At 39.1% G+C, this 20982-nt stretch overlaps 1 protein-coding gene and 1 long non-coding RNA gene across 2 annotated transcripts in view; one reads left to right on the forward strand and one right to left on the reverse strand.

The window, feature by feature from the left end:
- Positions 1–20982, forward strand: part of ralba (v-ral simian leukemia viral oncogene homolog Ba (ras related)) — a 45619-nt gene that overhangs the window by 14878 nt on the left and 9759 nt on the right. Inside the window, exon 2 of the mRNA XM_063005611.1 lies at positions 18014–18178. Within this exon, the coding sequence (XP_062861681.1) occupies positions 18065–18178 (114 nt within the window). The 5' untranslated portion in view covers positions 18014–18064. The remainder of the gene's footprint in view (positions 1–18013; positions 18179–20982) is intronic.
- Positions 16891–20982, reverse strand: part of LOC134323980 (uncharacterized) — a 140225-nt gene continuing 136133 nt past the window's right edge. The window contains exon 3 of the long non-coding RNA XR_010014133.1: positions 16891–17096. This is a non-coding gene — a long non-coding RNA (uncharacterized LOC134323980). The remainder of the gene's footprint in view (positions 17097–20982) is intronic.

Below are 20982 nucleotides of genomic sequence, written 5' to 3' on the forward strand. Positions count from 1 at the left end.
GGACGTTTCTACACGAAGTGAGTGTGTTTTGACCCTTTGGGGCTTCCATAGCTCATGGACAACGTGCTTGACTCAGCTGTCCGGTATTCTTTACCGTAACAGAATAAGAAAGTGTTCTGCTCCCGACAACTTGTGAATATACCGTGTATTTATTTCTTTATTATGCAAGTGCAAATGCTACGACGCTCTTTTACATTTTGTTAACAAACCGCAAATGAAAAACGGTGGCAAGTCCGACATTAAAACGTTTGTTCTACCAGTCAAGTCTCAACATGAACTAGAAATTGCGTTAATGGCACTATTTTTTTTTATCGCGTTAAATTAAGATTGCGTTAATGCGTTATTATCGCGTTAACTTCGACAGCCCTAGCATTAATACATTAATTACATAAACTGTGTAATTTGTATTTATAAGTTGAGTTGCCCTCACTGTGAGTTAGGGCTGGGCGATATTGCAAAAAAAACTAGATTATTTTCAAATTTATCTCGATTCTTTTTACGATTCTTTATTTTCTATGATTCTTTATTTACGATTTTTAGATTCAGTTTAAAACACTGATGCTCGCCTACAAAGCCAAAAATGGACCAGCCCCAAGTTACCTTCGAGGTCCAATCACAGCCCGCTCTGTACCACGCAACCTCCGAGCCACTAGTCTCGCTCGACTTGATCCTCCACCCAGGACTCGAGGAAGACAAGCATCAAGGCTCTTCTCTGTACTTGCATCCAAGTGGTGGAACGAGCTTCCTCTGTCTGTACGAACATCTGAGTCTCTTGCTGTCTTCAAAAGGCGATTAAAATCCTTTATCACCTCTTTACTAAGCACTTAAGCTGACTTGTACTTACTTACTAACACTCATTCAATTTCTGCAAAAAAAAAACTAAAAAGAAAAAGAAAAAAAAAAAACCTTTGCTTCTTTTAGGGTTTCAGCAGTTTTTTATTCTTGAACTGTTGTCTACTTAAACTAGAGTAAGGTAATGTTTACTATGGAAGCACTTCTGTAAGTCGCTCTGGATCAGAGCGTCTGCTAAATGCCGAAAATGTAAATGTATTGGTGAATCCTTAAGATCTCCTGAAATGCAGTAAAAAAAAAAAAGGTGGAATAATTACCATTCTGTCTTACTTTCCATAAATCACTTACTCAAACATCTGTTTTCTGCTGACTGATGCAAATTATGAATAGTAGACTGAACAAATGTTTTTCTTTACTCAGCTACCTGCAATTTGTGCTCATTCACTAAAAATGCCTACATTCACCATTTCTTACAATACACAACCACAGCAATTTTACCTTCATGAGAGCTTTGTGCTTTTTTACTCCTACATTTTCAGCTGCATAGTGTTTTCTAACAGTCATTCATTTCCCATCATCATTTACATTTACATTTTCAGCATTTAGCAGACGCTTTTATCCAAAGCGACTTACACAATGAGCTGAACACGATGAGCAATTGAGGGTTAAGGGCCTTGCTCAGGGACCCAACAGTGGCAACTTGGTGGTGATGGTGAGGCTTGAACCGGCAACCTTCTGTTTACTAGTCCAGTACCTTAACCACTGAGCTATCATCAAATAAGTGATTTATAATAAACTATTTTCTATTAGGTCAGATTGATTTATTTATTAGGATTTTAACATCATGTTTTACACACTTTGGTTACATTCATGACAGGACAGGTAGTTACTGGTTACACAAGATTCATCAGTTCAAGGTTTTTTTTTTTGTTTTTTTTTTGTATTTTCCCTTTTTTCTCCCACTTTTAGCGCATCCAATTTCTACCCGTCAATCATCCTCTCACTAATGCTGGTCCCTGCTCCCGATTCGGGAGGACGAGGCTGCTCCACACCCCCTCCGAGACGTGCACAGCAATCGACATCACCTACACTTGATGAGCGCAGTGTGGTACGGCGCTGTGCGCGGACGGCCACACCCTCTACCGCACTCCTTCCCCATCTACGTGCAGGCGCCACCAACCAGCCAGCAAAGGTCGTAATCGCACTAGTCTGAGAGAGAGTCCCCATCCGGCTTTTAGTCCCGCCCCTATCTGAACAACCTGCCAATCGTTGTTCATGTAGCCACTCAGCCTTCAGCTGGCCAGTGATGGCATAGTTACCTTGAAAAAGTAATCTGATTACTGATTACTGATTACTCCTTTAAAAAGTAACTTAGTTACTTTATGGATTACTTGATTTTAAAAGTAACTAAGTTAGATTACAAGTTACTTTATTAGTTATATAATGCGGAATATTTCAAAGATATTCCTTTGGAATACTTTATCATTTGGCTGCCAACTTGTGTGTACTGATGAGACTCAATTAAATCCCAGAACATGCTAGTGTGAATGCATGAAAAACTAATTTTAATTTTCTTTCAAGAATATGATACAGACTGACCAACACTATTACGCTAAATCAGCATTGAAAATTGACTTTACTTTTAATAGCCTTCTACAATGCTGGAGCTTCTTAAAACGGAAGATTTTCTTTTAAATAGAAGTGTTATTTACCTGCTATTAAATTGTTTTCCAACAAAATCCGCCCAATTTGGCGGATAATCGCCCAATCTGGCAACACTGGAATGCGCAGAGCCAGCTGGCGCTTTTACTCGTAGTGCGCCACGAATACTACTAAATAGTACTACTTCTGTAATTGTGTTGGGGGTTGACATTTATGTTGAGTGTATTACTGCACTGTTTTGGTGAAGAACTACTCATCTGAGGTGCGCTGCTCCTACCTGCAGAAATGCTTCCGCAAAAAAATTGCCGTTAAAGCGGTGGTGGGGGGGCCAGAGGGGTGGCCGAAGATTACTTTATGGTGGCCATGGCAACCACTGGCCACCCCCTGGCTCCGATACAAAAATAGTAACGCACAGCAACTTGGATAAGTAACTTTAATCTGATTACTGGATTGGAAATAGTAACGCGTTAGATTACTCGTTACTGAAAAATGTGGTCAGATTAGAGTAACGCGTTACTAAGTAACGCGTTACAGACCATCAGTGCAGCTGGCAAAGGCAGAGCTGAATTCGATACGATGTATTCGAGATCCAGCTCTTGTTGCAGCATGTGTTTTTACTGCTGCGCCAGCTGAGCGGCTATCGGTTCAAGTTTTTAATGTCAAACACAGTCATGGACAATTTTGTATCTCTAATTCACCTCACTTGCACGTCTTTGGACTGTAGGAGGAACCCCACACGGACACAAGGAAAACATGCAAACTTCACACAGTAAGGACCTGGACCGCTCCACCAGGGATTCAAACCCAGGACCTTCTTGCTGTGAGGCGACAGTGCTACCCACCGAGCCACCATGCCGCACTTTTTAAGTCTCTCCAACAAACACTTACACCCATTTACATTCATGACCTTTAGCAGACACGTTTATCCATAGCCACTTACAGTTGTGGCTGAAATGAGGAATTGAGGCTTTGCAGTGGTGGGATTTGAACCACTAGTCTTTTGCCTCAATCACTGAACTACCATCATGGACAGAACAGGCTGTATGAACAGTTGTTGGCACCCTTTATGACCATTTCTTCATACAGAATGTCTTCAGATTCCAAGGGCCATGGTTGTGAACTCTCATCTTTAGCTCATTCCACAGGTTATAGAGTTATATGGGGTATAGGTAAGGGCAGGGTTTTCAAACCCTGGGTCACGATCCAGAAAAAAAAAATAATATTAAACGAATTTTAACAGGCACATAAATACGAAAGGAATTTGTACACCGACGTCCCTTTGTGGAGGCTTTACGTTACATCTTGTAAACCATAGTGGGACCAGATTGCCACCAATTTCATTATTAAGTATATTTTGTTTTGTGTTTAATTTTGATGCATTGGCCGCACAGGTGGCACAGTGGTAAAATATGCTAGCACACCAGAGCTGGGATTTCGAATACATTGTATCGAATCTCAGCTCTGCCATCCGGCTGGGCTGGGCGGCTTTATGAACAATGTTTGGCTGTTGTTTATCCAGGGAGGGAGCCGGACAGGGACCTCATAACTGATGCAAATACGACCTCTGCTGGCTGATTGATGGCGTTGAGGGAGTTGAGGAATAATGCGATCAGGGTGTGGCTTGTGGTTAGAGACACATTCTGACCTCAAGACCAACCTAACGTCAGCAGTTAGCCAGCTGTAATCCTTGGAGATTTTATGGTCACTTGAACCATCCTCCTCAGGACATACATCCTACTCCAGGCAGTTGATGAACATGTTTAGGTGCCATAAACTAATTCAGCCCGAGTCAGTTCTGAATTCGGGCAGGTTAACATCTGTTGTTACACATTATTGCTGTATTCTATAGCTGCATCGGAAATCGCATACTTCCATACTGAACAGTACCTGAAAGCAGTATGCAAGAGCGGTTAGTATGTCCGAACACGTAGTATACTTTAAAAAGTATGCAAAAAGTACCCGGATAACCTACTGCCTGGGCAGCCATTTTTAAGTTTGCAAGCGATGCACACTTACGGTCCGATAATCTCATAATGCAACTGGAGCTGCAAAGACGTTCGTAGCGAAGAAGAAAGATGGCGGAAAGCAGAGTAAGCCAAACATTAAACATGTTATGATTTAGTACAACCCTGAATAAGGTTTTCAGAAGCTTTGTCATTCATCACTTGACGTTGGTAAGATAGTGACGTAGTACGAATGAGGTTGTGTGCATACTGCACACTTGCATACTGAAAGAGCATACTGCTTTACCGGCCGAGCAGTGTATACCTCCTCGAATCTAGTACGTACTGTTTAAGTATGCAATTTCGGACGCAGATTATGACTGTTTTGTAGAGATTGCTGAGAGAAATTGGCCTATGTGTCACCTCATATTTATACCTCAGTGAAACAGGACACCATGGTTGGTCATTTCAGGTGAATTTTAAAACATACAATTTGAATAAGAATATACTTCTGTTGGATTTTGCTTATAAGAATTTAAAAGATTGTCTATTATTGTACCACACAGATTTAATCATTTTAGGGATGATTATTTTTTTCTGTTTTAAATAATTATAAATTCTATAAGGAAGCTTGTTGTAAACTTTTTGAATGAAAGATCAAAATGATTAATTAATTAATTAATTTTTAATTTTTTTAATTTTAATTTTTTTATTTCAATTTAATTATTTTTTTAATTTTAATTTAATTTTTTAATTTTAATTTTTTTAATTAATTTTTTTATTGTAATTTTTTTATTTTACTTTTTTAATTTTAATTTTAATTTTTTTAATTTTAATTTTTCTTAATTTTTCACAGCCCGCTTTGTTCATGTATTTTAAGGGTGACAACATTTGTGGATTTTGTGGCGTTTTCTGCGTTAAGATTTCACTGTTTGAAAATCTGTTGGAATTAATAACCTGTAACAATTCTCATTTGAAGTGTTGCTTTGTATTTGATGTAGTTAAACTTAGACTTTATGATTACAGAACATGGTAAAAGGACAACCATGTACTTACCCTTTTTATGGTCCTGTATAACAACCTGGCTTGTAACAGCCACTCTCTGCTTATCACCTACTTCCTTTCTTTCCTGTTCAGACATTTTGTTACATGTTCCAGCGTGCAAAACTGTTTCTTCCTGATCTTTTAAACTTACGTAAACTTACAAGGTTTCACTCGTGCTCTTTAACTCTTTAAAGTACCTGCAAAGTCATACAGCATGTGATTAGATTTATTGAAAGCACATTTTTCTTCTTGTAAAATATACAGTGTATTATTGAATTATGCCCTAACAAAATAAAACACAAATAGATACATAAATTTTTTTCTATGTTCTATAGAAAAGTAAATTAAACAGTGTGTTTAGACCCCTTAACCTTTATAAACAATTTTCTTGTTAGGACATGATACACTGATTAGGCCCTACCTAATTCACGACTGTAGTGTCCAGTGTAATATGCAATTTGCTGTGAAATTCAAAATTTAAGGTTTGTGTTTAGTGATTTAACATTTTTCATTCGCGTAGCATATGAAATATAGGCACAATATGCAATATAAGGCAGTCCTAGTAATCATACGACAATTAAGTTAGTGTAACAGACTTTTCTGTGGTGTAGTATGCTGACAATGTTTGATGTATGTATTTACGTATTGAGTGCATTTTGTCCCTTTGGGGATTTTATAATCAATGGAAAAGTGTGCTTCTCTACACGTGTGATCATCTTTCTGTAGTCTGTGCTGCACCTCAAAAGAACAAGCCAGTAAAGTATTATGCTTTTGATAGTTTGTCCATGTACAGTTTATTTCTTACTTTATAAACTCAGCAAACACTAAAGATGCTTGGTTACACTAGCAATCGGTTAGACAAAATGTCCAAGATGTCAAAGTCTAAAGCAGCTAAAAACATCACTAAGGTAACTGAGTTTGAAAAACTCCCAATCAATTATGTGGATGCAGAGGAGGGTGTGTCAAAACATAGACATCGTTCATTTTATGAGTGTTATTTAATAACTGCCGTGAAATATGGCACTTTTCTTTAAAAATCTGTGAAATCTGCAATTTTTTTTTGAAAAACGAGGTCTTTGGTAGGGCTCTACTTATGATACACTGTATATTAGCAATGCTGTGAAGACTATATATAATTATTTAGAATACAACCAGTAAATACATGAAATGTTCATGAGACATAAAACATCTTCTATAGGCTCAAATGGCAAGTATTTAGTGTGTCGTCCCCTTACACTTGAATATTAGCAGGAACCTGGCTCTCCTAAACCTAAATGGAATGAACCCTAATTAATGTCATTACTAACACCTGTATTTGTCCCACTGTTTCATGTCAAAATTACTGCTGTCCATTACACCGGGTTTGTGCAAGACATGCTTGAGCATTACATGCACATGTGTGAGTTCAATTCAGTGGAAGCTTTCTAATATGTATAAAAGACCAACTTTCAATCACATCATTCCATTCCCAATTCCAAATATCACAAAATTTAATTTAGATAAAATCCTAATTTTGCATCAGCAAAGCCACTCTCAACAAGCTGGATAATTAAGATAAGGTATTCAAGCTGTTATGAAGAAATGTGAAGAATCAGGAGAGGTCAATGACAAAAAGGACTGGAAGGCCAAGAAAATCTGATGAGTTTTTCAGTTTCTTCTTTGAGAGACCGGAAGAAGTCCAGCAAAGACCTGGCTCAGCATCTGACCGGGCAGCTTAACTGGGTGACAAGTTGACCCTTTCACAGTTCAAAAAAGTGTTCAGGCTTGGTCTTTTTGGAAGATTAGCAGCCAAGAAACCTCTTTTACGGGAGGGAACTGGGTAAAAACAGCTGATATGCTAAAGCTCACAAAAATTGGAAAAGAGTATTATAGAGTGACAAATCCAAGTTTTAAATATTTGGATCTAATCGTTGACAATTTGTGAACAGAAAGGTTGGAGAGAGATGGAAGAATCAGTGCTTGCGGCCTTCAGTGAAACATGGTGAAGATCTGTTCTGGATTGAGGCTGCGTTTCTGCAAGTGGTGTTGGTGATATTGTCAGAGTTGATGGGTTCATGACCGCTGAAATGTACAGGCAGGGTTTGATTCATCATGTCCTTTCCTTCTGGAAAGCGTCTAATAGGGAATAGTTTTATATTCCAGCATGATAACTATCTCATACACTCTGCTAATGCAGTGAAATTATAATTGGAGAGAAAAACAGCTGATAAGACACTTGACAGTCATGGGCTGGCCTGTACAGAGTCCAGTTCTGAATATTACAGCCTAAATCTGAAGATGGACTCTAGGAAGTGTTGGAAGAAGCCTGGTAAAATATACCAGACGATTACTTCAAAAAAGTTCAGGACAATCTCCCCAAAAGAGTATAACCCCATAACATTATGACCACCTAATTGTGTTGGTCCCCCTTTTGCTGCCAAAACAGCCCTGCAACTGTGATGCACTGTGTATTCTGACACCTTTCTATTAAAACCAGCATTAACTTCTTCCGCGGTTTGAGCTACAGTAGCTCGTCTGTTGGCTCGGACCACATGGGCCAACCTTCTCTCCCCATGTGCATCAGTGAGCAATGACTCTGTCACCGGTTTACCACTGTTCCTTTCTTGGACCTTTTTTGACCACTGCAGACCGGGAACACCCCACAAGAGCTGGTCACAATGTTATGCCTCATCAGTATATATTTATATATATATTTATACATTGTGGATGTGGTGTCAAATTATGGCCCAAGAAGTAAGCTGTCTCAGAATCAGCTGGTTCTGTACTTGATGCTTCTGTATCTCTTTCCACTTTGTAGCTGTGAGAACAGGTAGTGACTTGGGTGGGTGGTGTCCTTAATAATTCTCCTGGATTTTCTCAGGCTGCAACTGGTGTATAATTCAAGAGGGTTTGGCAGCTGAACTCCACTGATGTGCTCGGCTGTACGCACTACTTTCATGCTTAAAAGTTCACATACCAGGTGGTGATACAGCCCATCAGTACACTTTTCATAGTGCAGAGTGTTGAACTGTGTTTCCACTTTGGCTCTGCACTAGATTCTAGGTTCAGAGGTGTGTGAAATTTACTGGGCAGAGCTATAGTTTCTGATTGGGGTAAACGCAGAGTGGTTTAGTGGACATAACATCCTCTGTGCACTTTATGATAAATCCAGTGACTGAATCAATGTTTTTTGATGCCTCCCGGAAAATCTCCCAGTCTGTATCATCAGAACAGTCCAGGAGCATAGTGTACCTCCCTGATAATGCCCGATTTCCATTTCAGTTTGTGCCTGTAGGTAGGCAGATGCAGGATAGAGGTATGATCTGATTTGCCAAACGGAGATTGATGTGTTGACAGAACTTTGGAGCCACTTTCTGCTTTGTTAAAGTCTCACTCTCTCGACAACACTAAAGCCAGCCTCCTGGCACACGGTTTCCTGCTTGTTAGTAGCCTTGTACAGTTTCCGGAGTGCCAGGTCCATATCAGCCTGAGGGGGTATGTAAACAGCGATAACAGTGTCTCCTGAAATGCATAAGATGATACGATATTCCAGGTCCAGGGAGCCAAAAGACTCAATGAAATGTACATTTCTCTGATCATACCTAGCATTGTTGATCAAGAATGGTCAAGAAACATACACAACCTCCTTTGGTTTTTTGAAGAGGTCCTATGTTCTGTCAGAGAACCCAGCAGGCTTGAAGGCTCTAACTTGAATCTCTGAAGACATCCACATTTCTGTAAGGTAGATTATACAGCAGTCCCTTGTCTCTAGCCAGCAGGAGATCTATACCCTGAGTTCATTAAGCTTGTTTCCAAGGACTGTACGTTTGCCAGTAGTATGCTGGGTAATGGAGGGCGTATATTGCGCCTCCTTTAGCATCTGCGGTGCTTCCTCAACCAAGCAACCCAGCCTCATCAGCATTACAATTTATGGGACCCTTAAATAACTCCCGCAACACTGCAAAGTCCGGTATGTAGTGAATGATCTCTGACCTAATGTCCGAAAGTGTTTGTCATAGATCAGGGGTGTCAAACTCATTTTCACAGAGGGCCACATCTGCATTATGGCATCTCAAAGGGCCGATTGTAACGTTTCCTGCTATGATTGTTTGTTGTTTTTCTTGGAGGCAAAATTCTGTGTTTGGTGTCAAAATGCCAAACTTATACTGTATATTTATAATGTATCTACATTCATATTGTACTCCTTTACCACAGACACGGCCTCATAACACAAGAGACATACCGGTATTTCTTCTTGAAGCACAAACTTTTATTCACTTTCCCATCTTATTAATTTATCTTCCTTCTGCTTCAATTTTCTCTTCTTGTACATTGTGGGATTATTTGTAAAGATTTCTCAACAGCACTTGTTGGAAAACCGCCTGTGGTCCTTTTGTGGGTCACAAAATTGGCATGCATTGTGAGAGATGCAGTTTATGTACGATTGCACAGTGTATTTTAAGACAATCATGCGTCTTTTAAGCTCTAGCGGGCCACATATAATGATGTGGGCCCTGAGTTTGACACAGGTCGTAGATGAAGGTGCTGGTGACATTTAGTGCAAAAATAAAACGGATACAAAAACTTCAAACGCTTGAGGGAGCATGCAACACAGCAGCCATACTCATCACCATGTTAAAAGAATGCATTGTCTTAAAACACCAGTCATCTAAAACTTGTATTAACCATCACATCTGAATACAATAGAGCATCTTTTGGAATTTGAAAGGTAAGATTTAATGCAGTTAATGAACTGTTGAATTCAGCTGATGCAATACTAATGTAGAAAAATCTCTATATAATTATATTTAATAGCCAATATATGTGGCTATTTTAGAAGCAAACAAGGTTGTATCCAATATTGGTATGATGTCCCTAATAAGCTGGCTGTACAAATACATATCAAATGCTGTAAGCCTTCACTGGTTAGTTAGTGTAGAGGGGCATATGATCCTTATTCAGTACCATGCTTCCCAAATCTCTGAATGAGTCCTCTGTGTCCTCACAGAGATGGTTAGTATTCAGCAAAGATGAACACTTTAGAAACAAGAACCGTGGTCCTGAGAGAACAGAGTGTGTAGATGTTTCTTCCTATACAGATAATACAGAAGAAATACAAGTACTAGCATAATTCTGTGCTTTGAAACAGTGGTCCCCAACCACCGGGCTGTGGACTGGTACCGGTCCGTGGGTCATTTATTACGGGGCCGCACAAAAATAATAAATAATTAGAAATTGCTACAGGAGCAGTTAAATTTCCAATACTCTTGGGTGTATCTAATCACCACTAGGTGTGAGCAGCGTGTCATTGCAGTGAAAAAAGCTCAGGGTTCCTTTTTAAATCCTCCCGCCGGTCGGTTAAATTATATCTTATATGAATCCGGTCCGTGGTGAAAAAAAGGTTGGGAAGCGCTGCTTTAAAATATAGCACAGCTATACACATGTTGATTCTATCTATCTGTGTGTCTGTCTATCTTTACTTATATTATGTTTATGGGCGGCACGGGGGCTAAGTGGGTAGCACTGTCACCTCCACAGCAAGAAGGTCCTGAGTTCGATCCCCAGGTGGGGTCTTCCAGGTACTTTCTGTGTGGAGTTTGCATGTTCTCCCTGTGTCTGCTCCGGTTTCCTCATACAGTCCAAAGACGTGCAATTGAGGTGAATTGGAGACACAAAATTGTCCATGCCTGTGTTCGATATGACCTTGTGAACTGATGAATCTTGTGTAATGAGTAACTACCGTTCCTGTCATGACTGTACCCAAAAGTGTGGAACATGACATTAAAATCCTAATATATAAACAAATATATTATGTTGACTTAAGATTGGGTTGTTGAGCATATTCACTCATTACAAGAACACAAGGGTCTAGTCGGGCCCCTTTTCATGCAGAGGAAATTCATCCCCCTGATGTAGATGAGAGAGGATGTTAATGCTGAGGGTCCTTGGCCCAGTAATGCTCCTGCCTTTCTCATCATTCTGGCAGGAAATATCATATGAGCCAGCTTAAGAAGAAAAAAAAAAAGCTGATTTCCTCACATATTTCCCGAAGGTCTGTTTGCTGTTTGATTATGGACGTATTGAAACCTAACTAAAGGAATAACTGTCATTGAACTTGTGAGCTGATGAGTCTTGTAACAAGTGACTTCCATTTCATAGATGGATAGATGGATAGATAGATAGATAGATAGATAGATAGATAGATAGATAGATAGATAGATAGATAGATAGATAGATAGATAGATAGATACTTTATTAATTAAGTTAAGTTAAGGAGGTTTTGGATGTGGCCGAGGTGTGTAGAACATGACGTTAAAGGATCCCAATAATTAAATATTAAAATGTTACTTTTTAATTTATTCAAAGAAAATAACCCCCAACACATTTGTTTTTAACAAAAGAATATACCAGTAGTTCTGGTGCCGATTATAGTGGAATTCATCTGGCACCAGTACACATTAAGAGTGGCTGTTTGATCTATTTTGACTTTACTGTCAGTCACCTGACTGTCTGTGTCTGTCTACTTTCTGTCTGAGCTACTGACGTGCGACATGATTGTATTCAGTGTCACTTCTGTGTTTAAGTAAAGGTGTTAGATTAAATAGGTCAGCATGTCACGTACACACATCAGAAGAAGGAAGACTGAACAAAAGCCGTTAGTGAAATAGTCCCTATTTACCGGACAGGGTATTATGGTACCACCAGGCTCTTGGTTTTTATAAATAAAAATACAAAAACACCCATACCTGGCTTATTGGCCCCTTGTCAGAGGCATTCACTTATCTGGACGTGTGAGAATCTGGACTGCACACTGCATGCCCTTTTGCAATCAGGAAATCATTTCTCAAGCTGAAAGAGGTAGGCATTTAGATTTCAGAGGCGTAAAGCCTTAAGGGAGGCAGATAAGCACACAGTGTAGGTCATGAGTTCAAGCCTACTACCTTCAAACACTCCTCATTTTCTGTTCATTACATATCCATTACAAAGTAATATGGCATTTTATTTTAAAATTGGTTGTGCGATTGAGTTCATTTGTTGGGCTTGACAGGATGTAAGAAAATTTGAGACATTTAGTTTACTACAATATAAATAAGATGAAATACAGGATTTCTTACTCAGGCTAGAACTGTTTTGATTTAAATATATTTATTTATATGAATATTAAATACATTTTTAAGCAGTACATATTAAGAGCACCCCAACTAATTTTAAATTCAGCAATAAATAAATAAAAAAAATTTATATTTATATTTTATGCATTTTCTCCCAATTTAGTGTAGTCAGTTTGTCTTCCGCTGCTGGGGATCTCCGATTTTTTGCAGTTGAGGTGGGTATACTGCTGCTCACGCCTCCTTCGACCCGTGCGCAACCCTTAACTGAACCCTTTTCCACCCATGCACTCTGCACAGGTGCCTCTATCCACCAATCAGGGTCCTTACACAGCATTTTTTGAAGACCTCACCCACGTATTTCGGTCATCCCTCCCTGCAGGCACTGCCAATTATGCTCACTAGATGGCGCCCAGTCGACCGGTGGCAATGCCGAGGAGTTCAGAACCTTGGCCACTATTGCTGAGATTCGGGATTCAGTGTTCAAATATTAGCGATGCCTTTGGGCGACTGGATGGACTTAATTGGCTAATGTTCGACAGGGGGGATGGCTGAAACATCCCAGCCATTGGAAGGTGTACTTGTCCGTGTGTCTGAGTGCTGAATCAAAAAAGGTATCTGATATAAAAACTGTGCCAAATTAGATATAAATTAGGATCAGCTGTGGTAACCTTAAAATAGGGAAGAAGCCAAAAGTAAAAAATAAAGATGTTTGCATGAAACACCCAGATTAAAAAGGCCATCTCCTTTAGATATATCCAGTCTGTATGTCGACTCCCGATTGTCTGTTAGCAATGCTGAGGATTTATCACTGTGCCACACAAGCCTATTTCAGTTGATGTTTGACAAAAAAAAAAAAAAAAATTATTAACAACAAAAAAAAGGCCCAGATGGCGCAGCGGTATATCTAGCGGGCATAATTGGCAGTGTCTAAAGCAGACACGTTTCTGCTAGGGTGGGCTGACCGGACTATGTGGGTGGGGTCTTCAAACTCTGTGCAAGGACCCTGATTAGCAGATAGAGAGGTGTCTGTGCAAAGTGCATAGGTTAAAAGGGTTCCACTAAGGGCTGTGTATGGGTCGGAGGAGGCGTGAGCAGCAATATAAACACCTCGACTGTAATCAGGGATCCCCCAGCAGCGGAAGACAAAGTGACGACACTAAATTGTGAGAAAATGCATAAATAAAATAGACAAAAGGAACAAATTGAACAACTGTTGTATGCCTACTCTACTGTGGCTTTTGTAGACTGATTTAAATTATTGAGGCCTTTGTGTGTGTGTGTGTGTGTGTGTGTGTGTGTGTGTGTGTGTGTGCGCACTTAAAATGTCATAGCCAGCAAATTCTTTCTGCATTGTTTCTGAATGCCTGGTGTTATTGCTTCCTATTTAGATCAGTCTAGATAAACTTGCCAAGAACAATAGGTGGACGCAATGGGTCAGGGTCTTTCTTCCTGCGTAAAAGTATTAGTATCGGTGTGAATGGACACTGGGTTTCACATCCTTTAAATTGTCCAGTGACAATTTTTTTTATCTATCTATTTATTTATTCTGTAAATTTTTAATGGCAAATAAATAACAAATAACAATTTAGTCATTTGTAGGTGAGTGAATGTGTTGCTAGCATACACATTGTGGGCATGTCGCTTATTAGTTATCAAGACTAACTTGTGCAGGAACAAGGAACAAGCCTGATAAGCTGTTACAATAAAGGTCAAAGCAATGTGTTTGCATTAAAGATATCAGACGTGCTTTTGAAGGGATTACAGCTTGTAAAATGGTATTTAGCCAGAAATACACCCTTAGTAAGTTTATAATAATAAAAAGCACATACTTATTACAGAAGCAGCCAATCTGTGCGTCATATCCAAACCAAGTTATAACAAAGATTAATAACTTGCTAATTCTTTTTTGCCTGTGTTCATTTAATCAACTTCAGTGTTTTTGTATCGAGTGTACACCGACTAGGCATAACATTATGACCACTGACAGGTGAAGTGAAGAACACTGATTATCTCTTCATCACGGCACCTGTTAGTGGGTGGGATATATTAGGCAGCAAGTGAACAATTTATTCTCAAAGTTGGTGTGCTAGAAGTAGGAAAAATGGGCAAGCGTAAGGATTTGAGCGAGTTTGACAAGGGCCAAATTGTGATGGCTAGACGACTGGGTCAGAGCATCTCCAAAACTGCAGCTCTTGTGGGGTGTTCCTGGTCTGCAGTGGTCAGTATCTTTCAGAAGTGGTCCAAGGAAGGAACAGTGGTAAACCAGTGACAGGGTTATTGGCAGCCAGGGCTCATTGATGCACATGGGGAGCAAAGGCTGGCCCGTGTGGTCCGATCCAACAGACGAGCTACTGTAGCTTAAATTGCTGAAGAAGTTAATGCTGGTTCTGATAGAAAGGTGTCGGACTCCATGCCTCAACGGGTCAGGGCTGTTTTGGTAGCAAAAGGGGGACCAACACAATATTAGGAAGGTGGTCATAATGTTATGCCTAACCCTCAGCATTCATGGTGCCTTCACAAATGTGGAAGTTTCCAATTGGGGCTGGGTGGTATAAAGGTACATTCGGTATATCGTCTTTGATTCCTTATACCGTATGAATTGTATGCCACCATACAACAGCTATAGGCTTCAGCAGGCAGCAAATTATATAATATCTCTCTAGACAGTCGAAAATGAAGCTTTCAGAGCAATAATTACAACACTGGATTCCAGGTTTGTCTTACGAGGCGAAAATACTTCAGGTCAGTTGCTAAACCAATGTTATAAGCGAACTAGAAGTGGAGATATTTAAAGTTGTCCACTTTTCTACAACAGACCTGTGGTCAAGTTGTACAGTGGAGAGCTAAGGGTAATTGTATAATACTTTAATATTAAATAAACAATAAAAATTGTATTTGCAACAGTTTCACACATACTGATTCCATCATATATTGTGTCATTTTGTGGGGCCAAACAAAGCTTACAGTACTCAAAACCTTCATTATATGGTTACACAATTACACAATCTCTATTCATATTCTATTTTATATACATATATATACCCATAAATGATACATTGTAGATATTTATAACTATAACAACATCCTTATCTCTATATTTATTCTTATATATCTGTATATATTGTTTATAACAATAGTTACAATACTGCTTTTATCACATGTACCAGATGCACAATTTGCACATGCTGTTATTCTGTTGCATACCCACTGTAAGCCCGGATAAATTCAATCTACTTAAAAAATTTGAGGAAACCGGTTGCCTTAAAAAAGTTAAGTAATGTATAATGAAAACTTGAGTTAGCATAACTTAAAACATTAAGTTATTACACCTAAAAGGCAAATTGATTAAACTTTCTTTTTTTTTGTTATACCAACTGCTTTTCCCAATAATTCTACTTAATATCTTGAGCTCAATGGAAAAAACTATTGATTTTTTTCTTAGTTTTCATGTTAATTACATTTTAAATATGAATTACAAATGTTTATAGAGAAACAGACACAATTATAAAATTATTTTTCTTTATTTCACTTCAGAAGTATTTACTTAAAATACATGTCAAGAAAACATCTTTAAAACTGTACAAACTGTATATAAAGTTCTGATGAAACACAAACAGCTCCTCACAGTAACCATGAACCTGTAAAACAACAAAAAGAAACAAGAAACAGAAGTATTAAAATCAACATTAATAGCATTAATTTAAGGATTAAAATAAAGCAAGCCAGCACACTCTTTGCTTCGTATGAAGGCTAGCATGCTAACATGTAGCCTAAATACGGCAAATAAAGCAGCACTGTTTGATTATTTATTTAGTGTCAACATTAAGATCATTTATTTGAAACAAAATTGTTAAGTAAAGTACAACACTTACCAAAATTAGACGGAAGATGAAAAAGCCCCATCAGACTGGTGTACATGCTACTCAAAAATAGCATAATGAGGAAGAAAATGTTTGTCCACTTAGTTTAACAAAGGTTCCACTTCACAAAAGAAATTTCAGGAAGACAAGTTTACTTTTGCAAAAAGCCTTCAATGAAAAGTAAAAAGTAATTTGCAACAACAGGTTTCAAAAGTTAAAACAAATGGCTGCCTGATTCACCAACAGCAAGCTGAAAAAAGGTGGACTTACACGTAAATGGTGGGCGTTTTTCTGTTTTATTACCCTAACTTAACTTTTTTTAAGTTAATCTGATAGAAAAGTAATTTTTTTTGTTTAGTAAACTTAAATCTTTTAGCACATTTAAATGTGTACTCAAATTAGTACAATGTACTCTGCATTTTATAGTAGAGCAAAAAAACTTAAATAATTTATGTATGTTGTACTAAAAATGTTTGATTAAATATAAAGTCTGGGCTTACAGTGTACCATATGCTGTATTAATGCACTTTATTTACTTACTTACCTCATTTTGTATTTGTATCTTACCTTATTTTGTATTTGTATTTTACCTTATTTTGTATTTGTATTAAGTTTTCTCTTCTGTGTTAAACTACTGGAGACCAATAATTTCCTTCGGGATAAATAAAGTATCCATCCATCCATCCATCCATCCATCCATCCATCTGGTGAAATTAAAAAGTTTTATATTCGATGTACGTATGACAGTAGAATAAGCCATAGACATATAAATAGTCCCATTAATACAAAAAAAGCATACCGTGATATACTGTGAAACCGTCAGAATCTCAAAAAATACCATGATACAAATTTTTGATCATACCGCCCAGCCCTATTTCCAATTCAGTTGGCATACCAACATATCAAGTTCCATTTGTTCCAAAAACAGCTTAAATGTTGGGCTGCTGAGATCACAGTGCACATTTTCACTTCCAACATCCAACTCAGATGAATCCCAAAGAAGTAATTCTGGATGCTTTCCACTTTGCAGTGTACATTCTTAACTTTCATTTGTATAAGCAGCGATGAACTGTGTTTACTGAGAACTTTTGGAGTCTTCTTAAGCCAATGTAATTGTTCTAATCCATCAGAGAGCACTGCATTACAAACCACATACTTCTGTAATTATGGTCATGGACCATTATAATTGGTTTTTGGCTTTGTGCTTGTAGGTTCTCTGGATCTTTGGATAATGTTATAGATTGCAGACAGTAAAATCTGTAGATTTCTTGCAGTTACGAGTTGAGAAACATTTAAGTAGTCCAAAAGTTTTTCAGCCAACCTTGACTCACCCTTGCTTGCTAATGGACTGAGCCCTTCTTTATTGATTTGTTTGTACCCAGTCATGATAGTTTCACCTACTTGCCTTTGAAAGAGTTCCAAAACAGTACATTCTACAAATATCTCAGCCTTACATGGTTTTCTAACCTGGATGGGGTTGCGTCAAGGATGCCCTGTCTGGTATGTGGACAAGATCCGCTCTGGTATCTCCTAAAAACCTTTAGCTGCCCTCACCAAACTAAATGAATTAAAATTTAAATGGATTCTTATTGTAAATAAACTAAATGTTGTGTCTTTTCAGGTTGTCACCTTGTATGTGTGCGTGTGGAGTAGCTGAGAGAGGTGCTTCAAAATGTCGACCAACAAGAGCAAAAACCAGAGCTCACTGGCGTTACACAAGGTCATCATGGTAGGCAGTGGTGGTGTAGGAAAATCTGCCCTCACCCTCCAGTTTATGTATGATGAGGTAAGTTTTGTTGAAATGCTTCTGAATATTTCCAAAACATCTATTCAATTTAAAGAATATAATATGATACAGGGCCAGCGTTGGGGGTGGGGGGATGGGTGTTAATGGGCTTATTTCCTTACAACCCCCCCAGATTTCCTCACTGCCCCCCAAGTGCAACGCAAGCAAAGGCTATTTTTTAAATTATGTCTGAACCTGTAACAGGGCGAGCGGCTTCTGGCACTACCATGGGAATTAGAAAACGTTTGGATATTATTTTAAGTACAGTGGGGTCAAAAAGTATTTAGTCAGCCACTGATTGTGCAGGTTCTCCTACTTAGAAAGACGAGAGAGGTCTGTAATTTTCATCATAGGTACACTTCAACTATGAGAGACAAAATGAGAAAAAAAAATCCAGGAAATCACATTGTAGAATTTTTAAAGAATTTATTTGTAAATTATGGTGGAAAATAAGTATTTGGTCAATAACAAACAAGCAAGATTTCTGGCTCTCACAGACCTGTAACTTCTTCTTTAAGAAGCTCTTCTGTCCTCCACTCGTTACCTGTATTAATGGCACCTGTTTGACCTCGTTATCTGTATAAAAGACACCTGTCCACAGCTTCAAACAGTCAGACTCCAAACTCAACCATGGCCAAGACCAAAGAGCTGTCGGAGGACACCAGGAAGAAAATTGTAGACCTGCACCAGGCTGGGAAGAGTGAATCTACAATAGGCAAGCAGGTTGGTGTGAATAAATCAACTGTGGGAGCAATTGTAAGAAAATGGAAGACATACAAGACCATTGATAATCTCCCTCGATCTGGGGCCCCACGCAAGATATCATCCCGTGGGGTCAAAATGATCATGAGAACGGTGAGCATAAATCCCAGAACTACACAGAGGGACCTGATGAATGACCTGCAGAGAGCTGGGACCAAAGTAACAAAGGCTACCATCAGTAACACACTACGCCGAGAGGGACTCAAATCCTGCAGTGCCAGTACATGTCCAGGCCCGTCTGAAGTTTGCCAGAGAGCATATGGATGATCCAGAAGAGGATTGGGAGAATATCATGTGGTCAGATGAAACCAAAATGGAACTTTTTGGTAAAAACTCAACTCGTCGTGTTTGGAGGAAGAAGAAAAACCCAAGAAGACCATACCTACTATGAAGCATGGGGGTGGAAACATCATGCTTTGGGGCTGTTTTTCTGCAAAGGGGACAGGACGACTGATCCGTGTTAAGGGAAGCATGAACGGGGCCATGTATCGTGAGATTTTAAGCCAAAACCTCCTTCCATCAGTGAGAGCATTGAAGATGGAACGTGGCTGGGTCTTCCAGCATAACAATGATCCCAAACACACCGCTCGGGCTCCGTAAAAAGCATTTCAAGGTCCTGGAGTGGCCTAGCCAGTCTCCAGACCTCAACCCCATAGAAAATGTGTTGAGTCCGTGTTGCCCAGCGACAGCCCCAAAACATCACTGCTCTAGAGGAGATCTGCATGGAGGAATGGGCCAAAATACCAGCTACAGTGTGTGCAAACCTGGTGAAGACTTACATTTACATTTACAGCATTTAGCAGATGCTCTTATCCAGAGCGACTTACAGAAGTGCTTCTATAGTGAACATTTCATTTCTCAAGTTTAGGTAAACAACAGTCGAAGAACATAAATCTGCTAAAACCTGTTAGAACCAAAGAAAAGAATGGAACAAAATGTTAGTAAATAAGTACAAGTCAGCCTAAGTGCTTAGTAAAAAGGTGGGTTTTTAATCGTTTTTTAAAGACAGCAAGAGACTCAGATGTTCGGACAGACAGGAAGTTCATTCCACCACTTCGGCGCTAGAACAGAGAACAGCCTTGATGCTTGTCTTCCTCGAGTCCTGGGTGGAGGATCAAGTCGAGCGAGACTAGAGGCTCGGAGGTTGCGTGGTACAGAGCGGGGTTTGATTAGGCCACGAAGGTAGCTTGGGGCTGGTCCATTTTTGGCTTTGTAGGCGAGCGTCAGTGTTTTAAACTGAATGCGTGCAGCTACAGGAAGCCAGTGAAGAGAACGTAGCAGTGGGGTGATGTGGTAGTGTTTGGGCTGGTTAAAAACCAGACGTGCAGCTGCATTTTGAATGAGCTGCAAGGGTTAAATAGTGGACATGGGCGCTCCAGCCAGAAGGGAGTTGCAGTAGTCCAACCGTGAGATTACAAGTGATTGCACCAGAATCTGGGTAGCTTCCCTTGAGAGAAATGGACGAATCTTCCTGATGTTGTACAGGAGGAACCGGCACAATCTTGTCATGTTGGCTATATGAGGCTATACTTACAGGAAACGTTTGACCTCTGTCATTGCCAACAAAGGTTATGTTACAAAGTATTGAGCTGAACTTTTGTTATTGACCAAATACTTATTTTCCACCATAATTTACAAATAAATTCTTTGTGATTTCCTGGATTTTTTTTTCTCATTTTGTCTCTCATAGTTGAAGTGTACCTATGATGAATAATAATTACAGACCTCTCTCATCTTTCTAAGTAGGAGAACTTGCACAATCAGTGGCTGACTAAATACTTTTTGGCCCCACTGTAGTTTCACTGTGGTTTAGCTGGATAATAAGAGCTTGGTTGTAATCTTGTCACAAAAAGTCTTGCTTATTCAAAATACCCTGAGCAGAATGCATTTACATACACTCAACAAGCACTTTATTAGGTACACTAATCTGGTACAGCCATTGATTTTTTATAAGCTGCACCAACTAAATATAGACGAACTGTGTGAACTATGTGCATTCAATTACTGACTGTCCCTCTATACCCCATTTATGTATCAGTTTT

Source organism: Trichomycterus rosablanca, chromosome 12 (genome assembly GCF_030014385.1).
Source record: "Trichomycterus rosablanca isolate fTriRos1 chromosome 12, fTriRos1.hap1, whole genome shotgun sequence".
Lineage (NCBI taxonomy): Eukaryota > Metazoa > Chordata > Actinopteri > Siluriformes > Trichomycteridae > Trichomycterus > Trichomycterus rosablanca.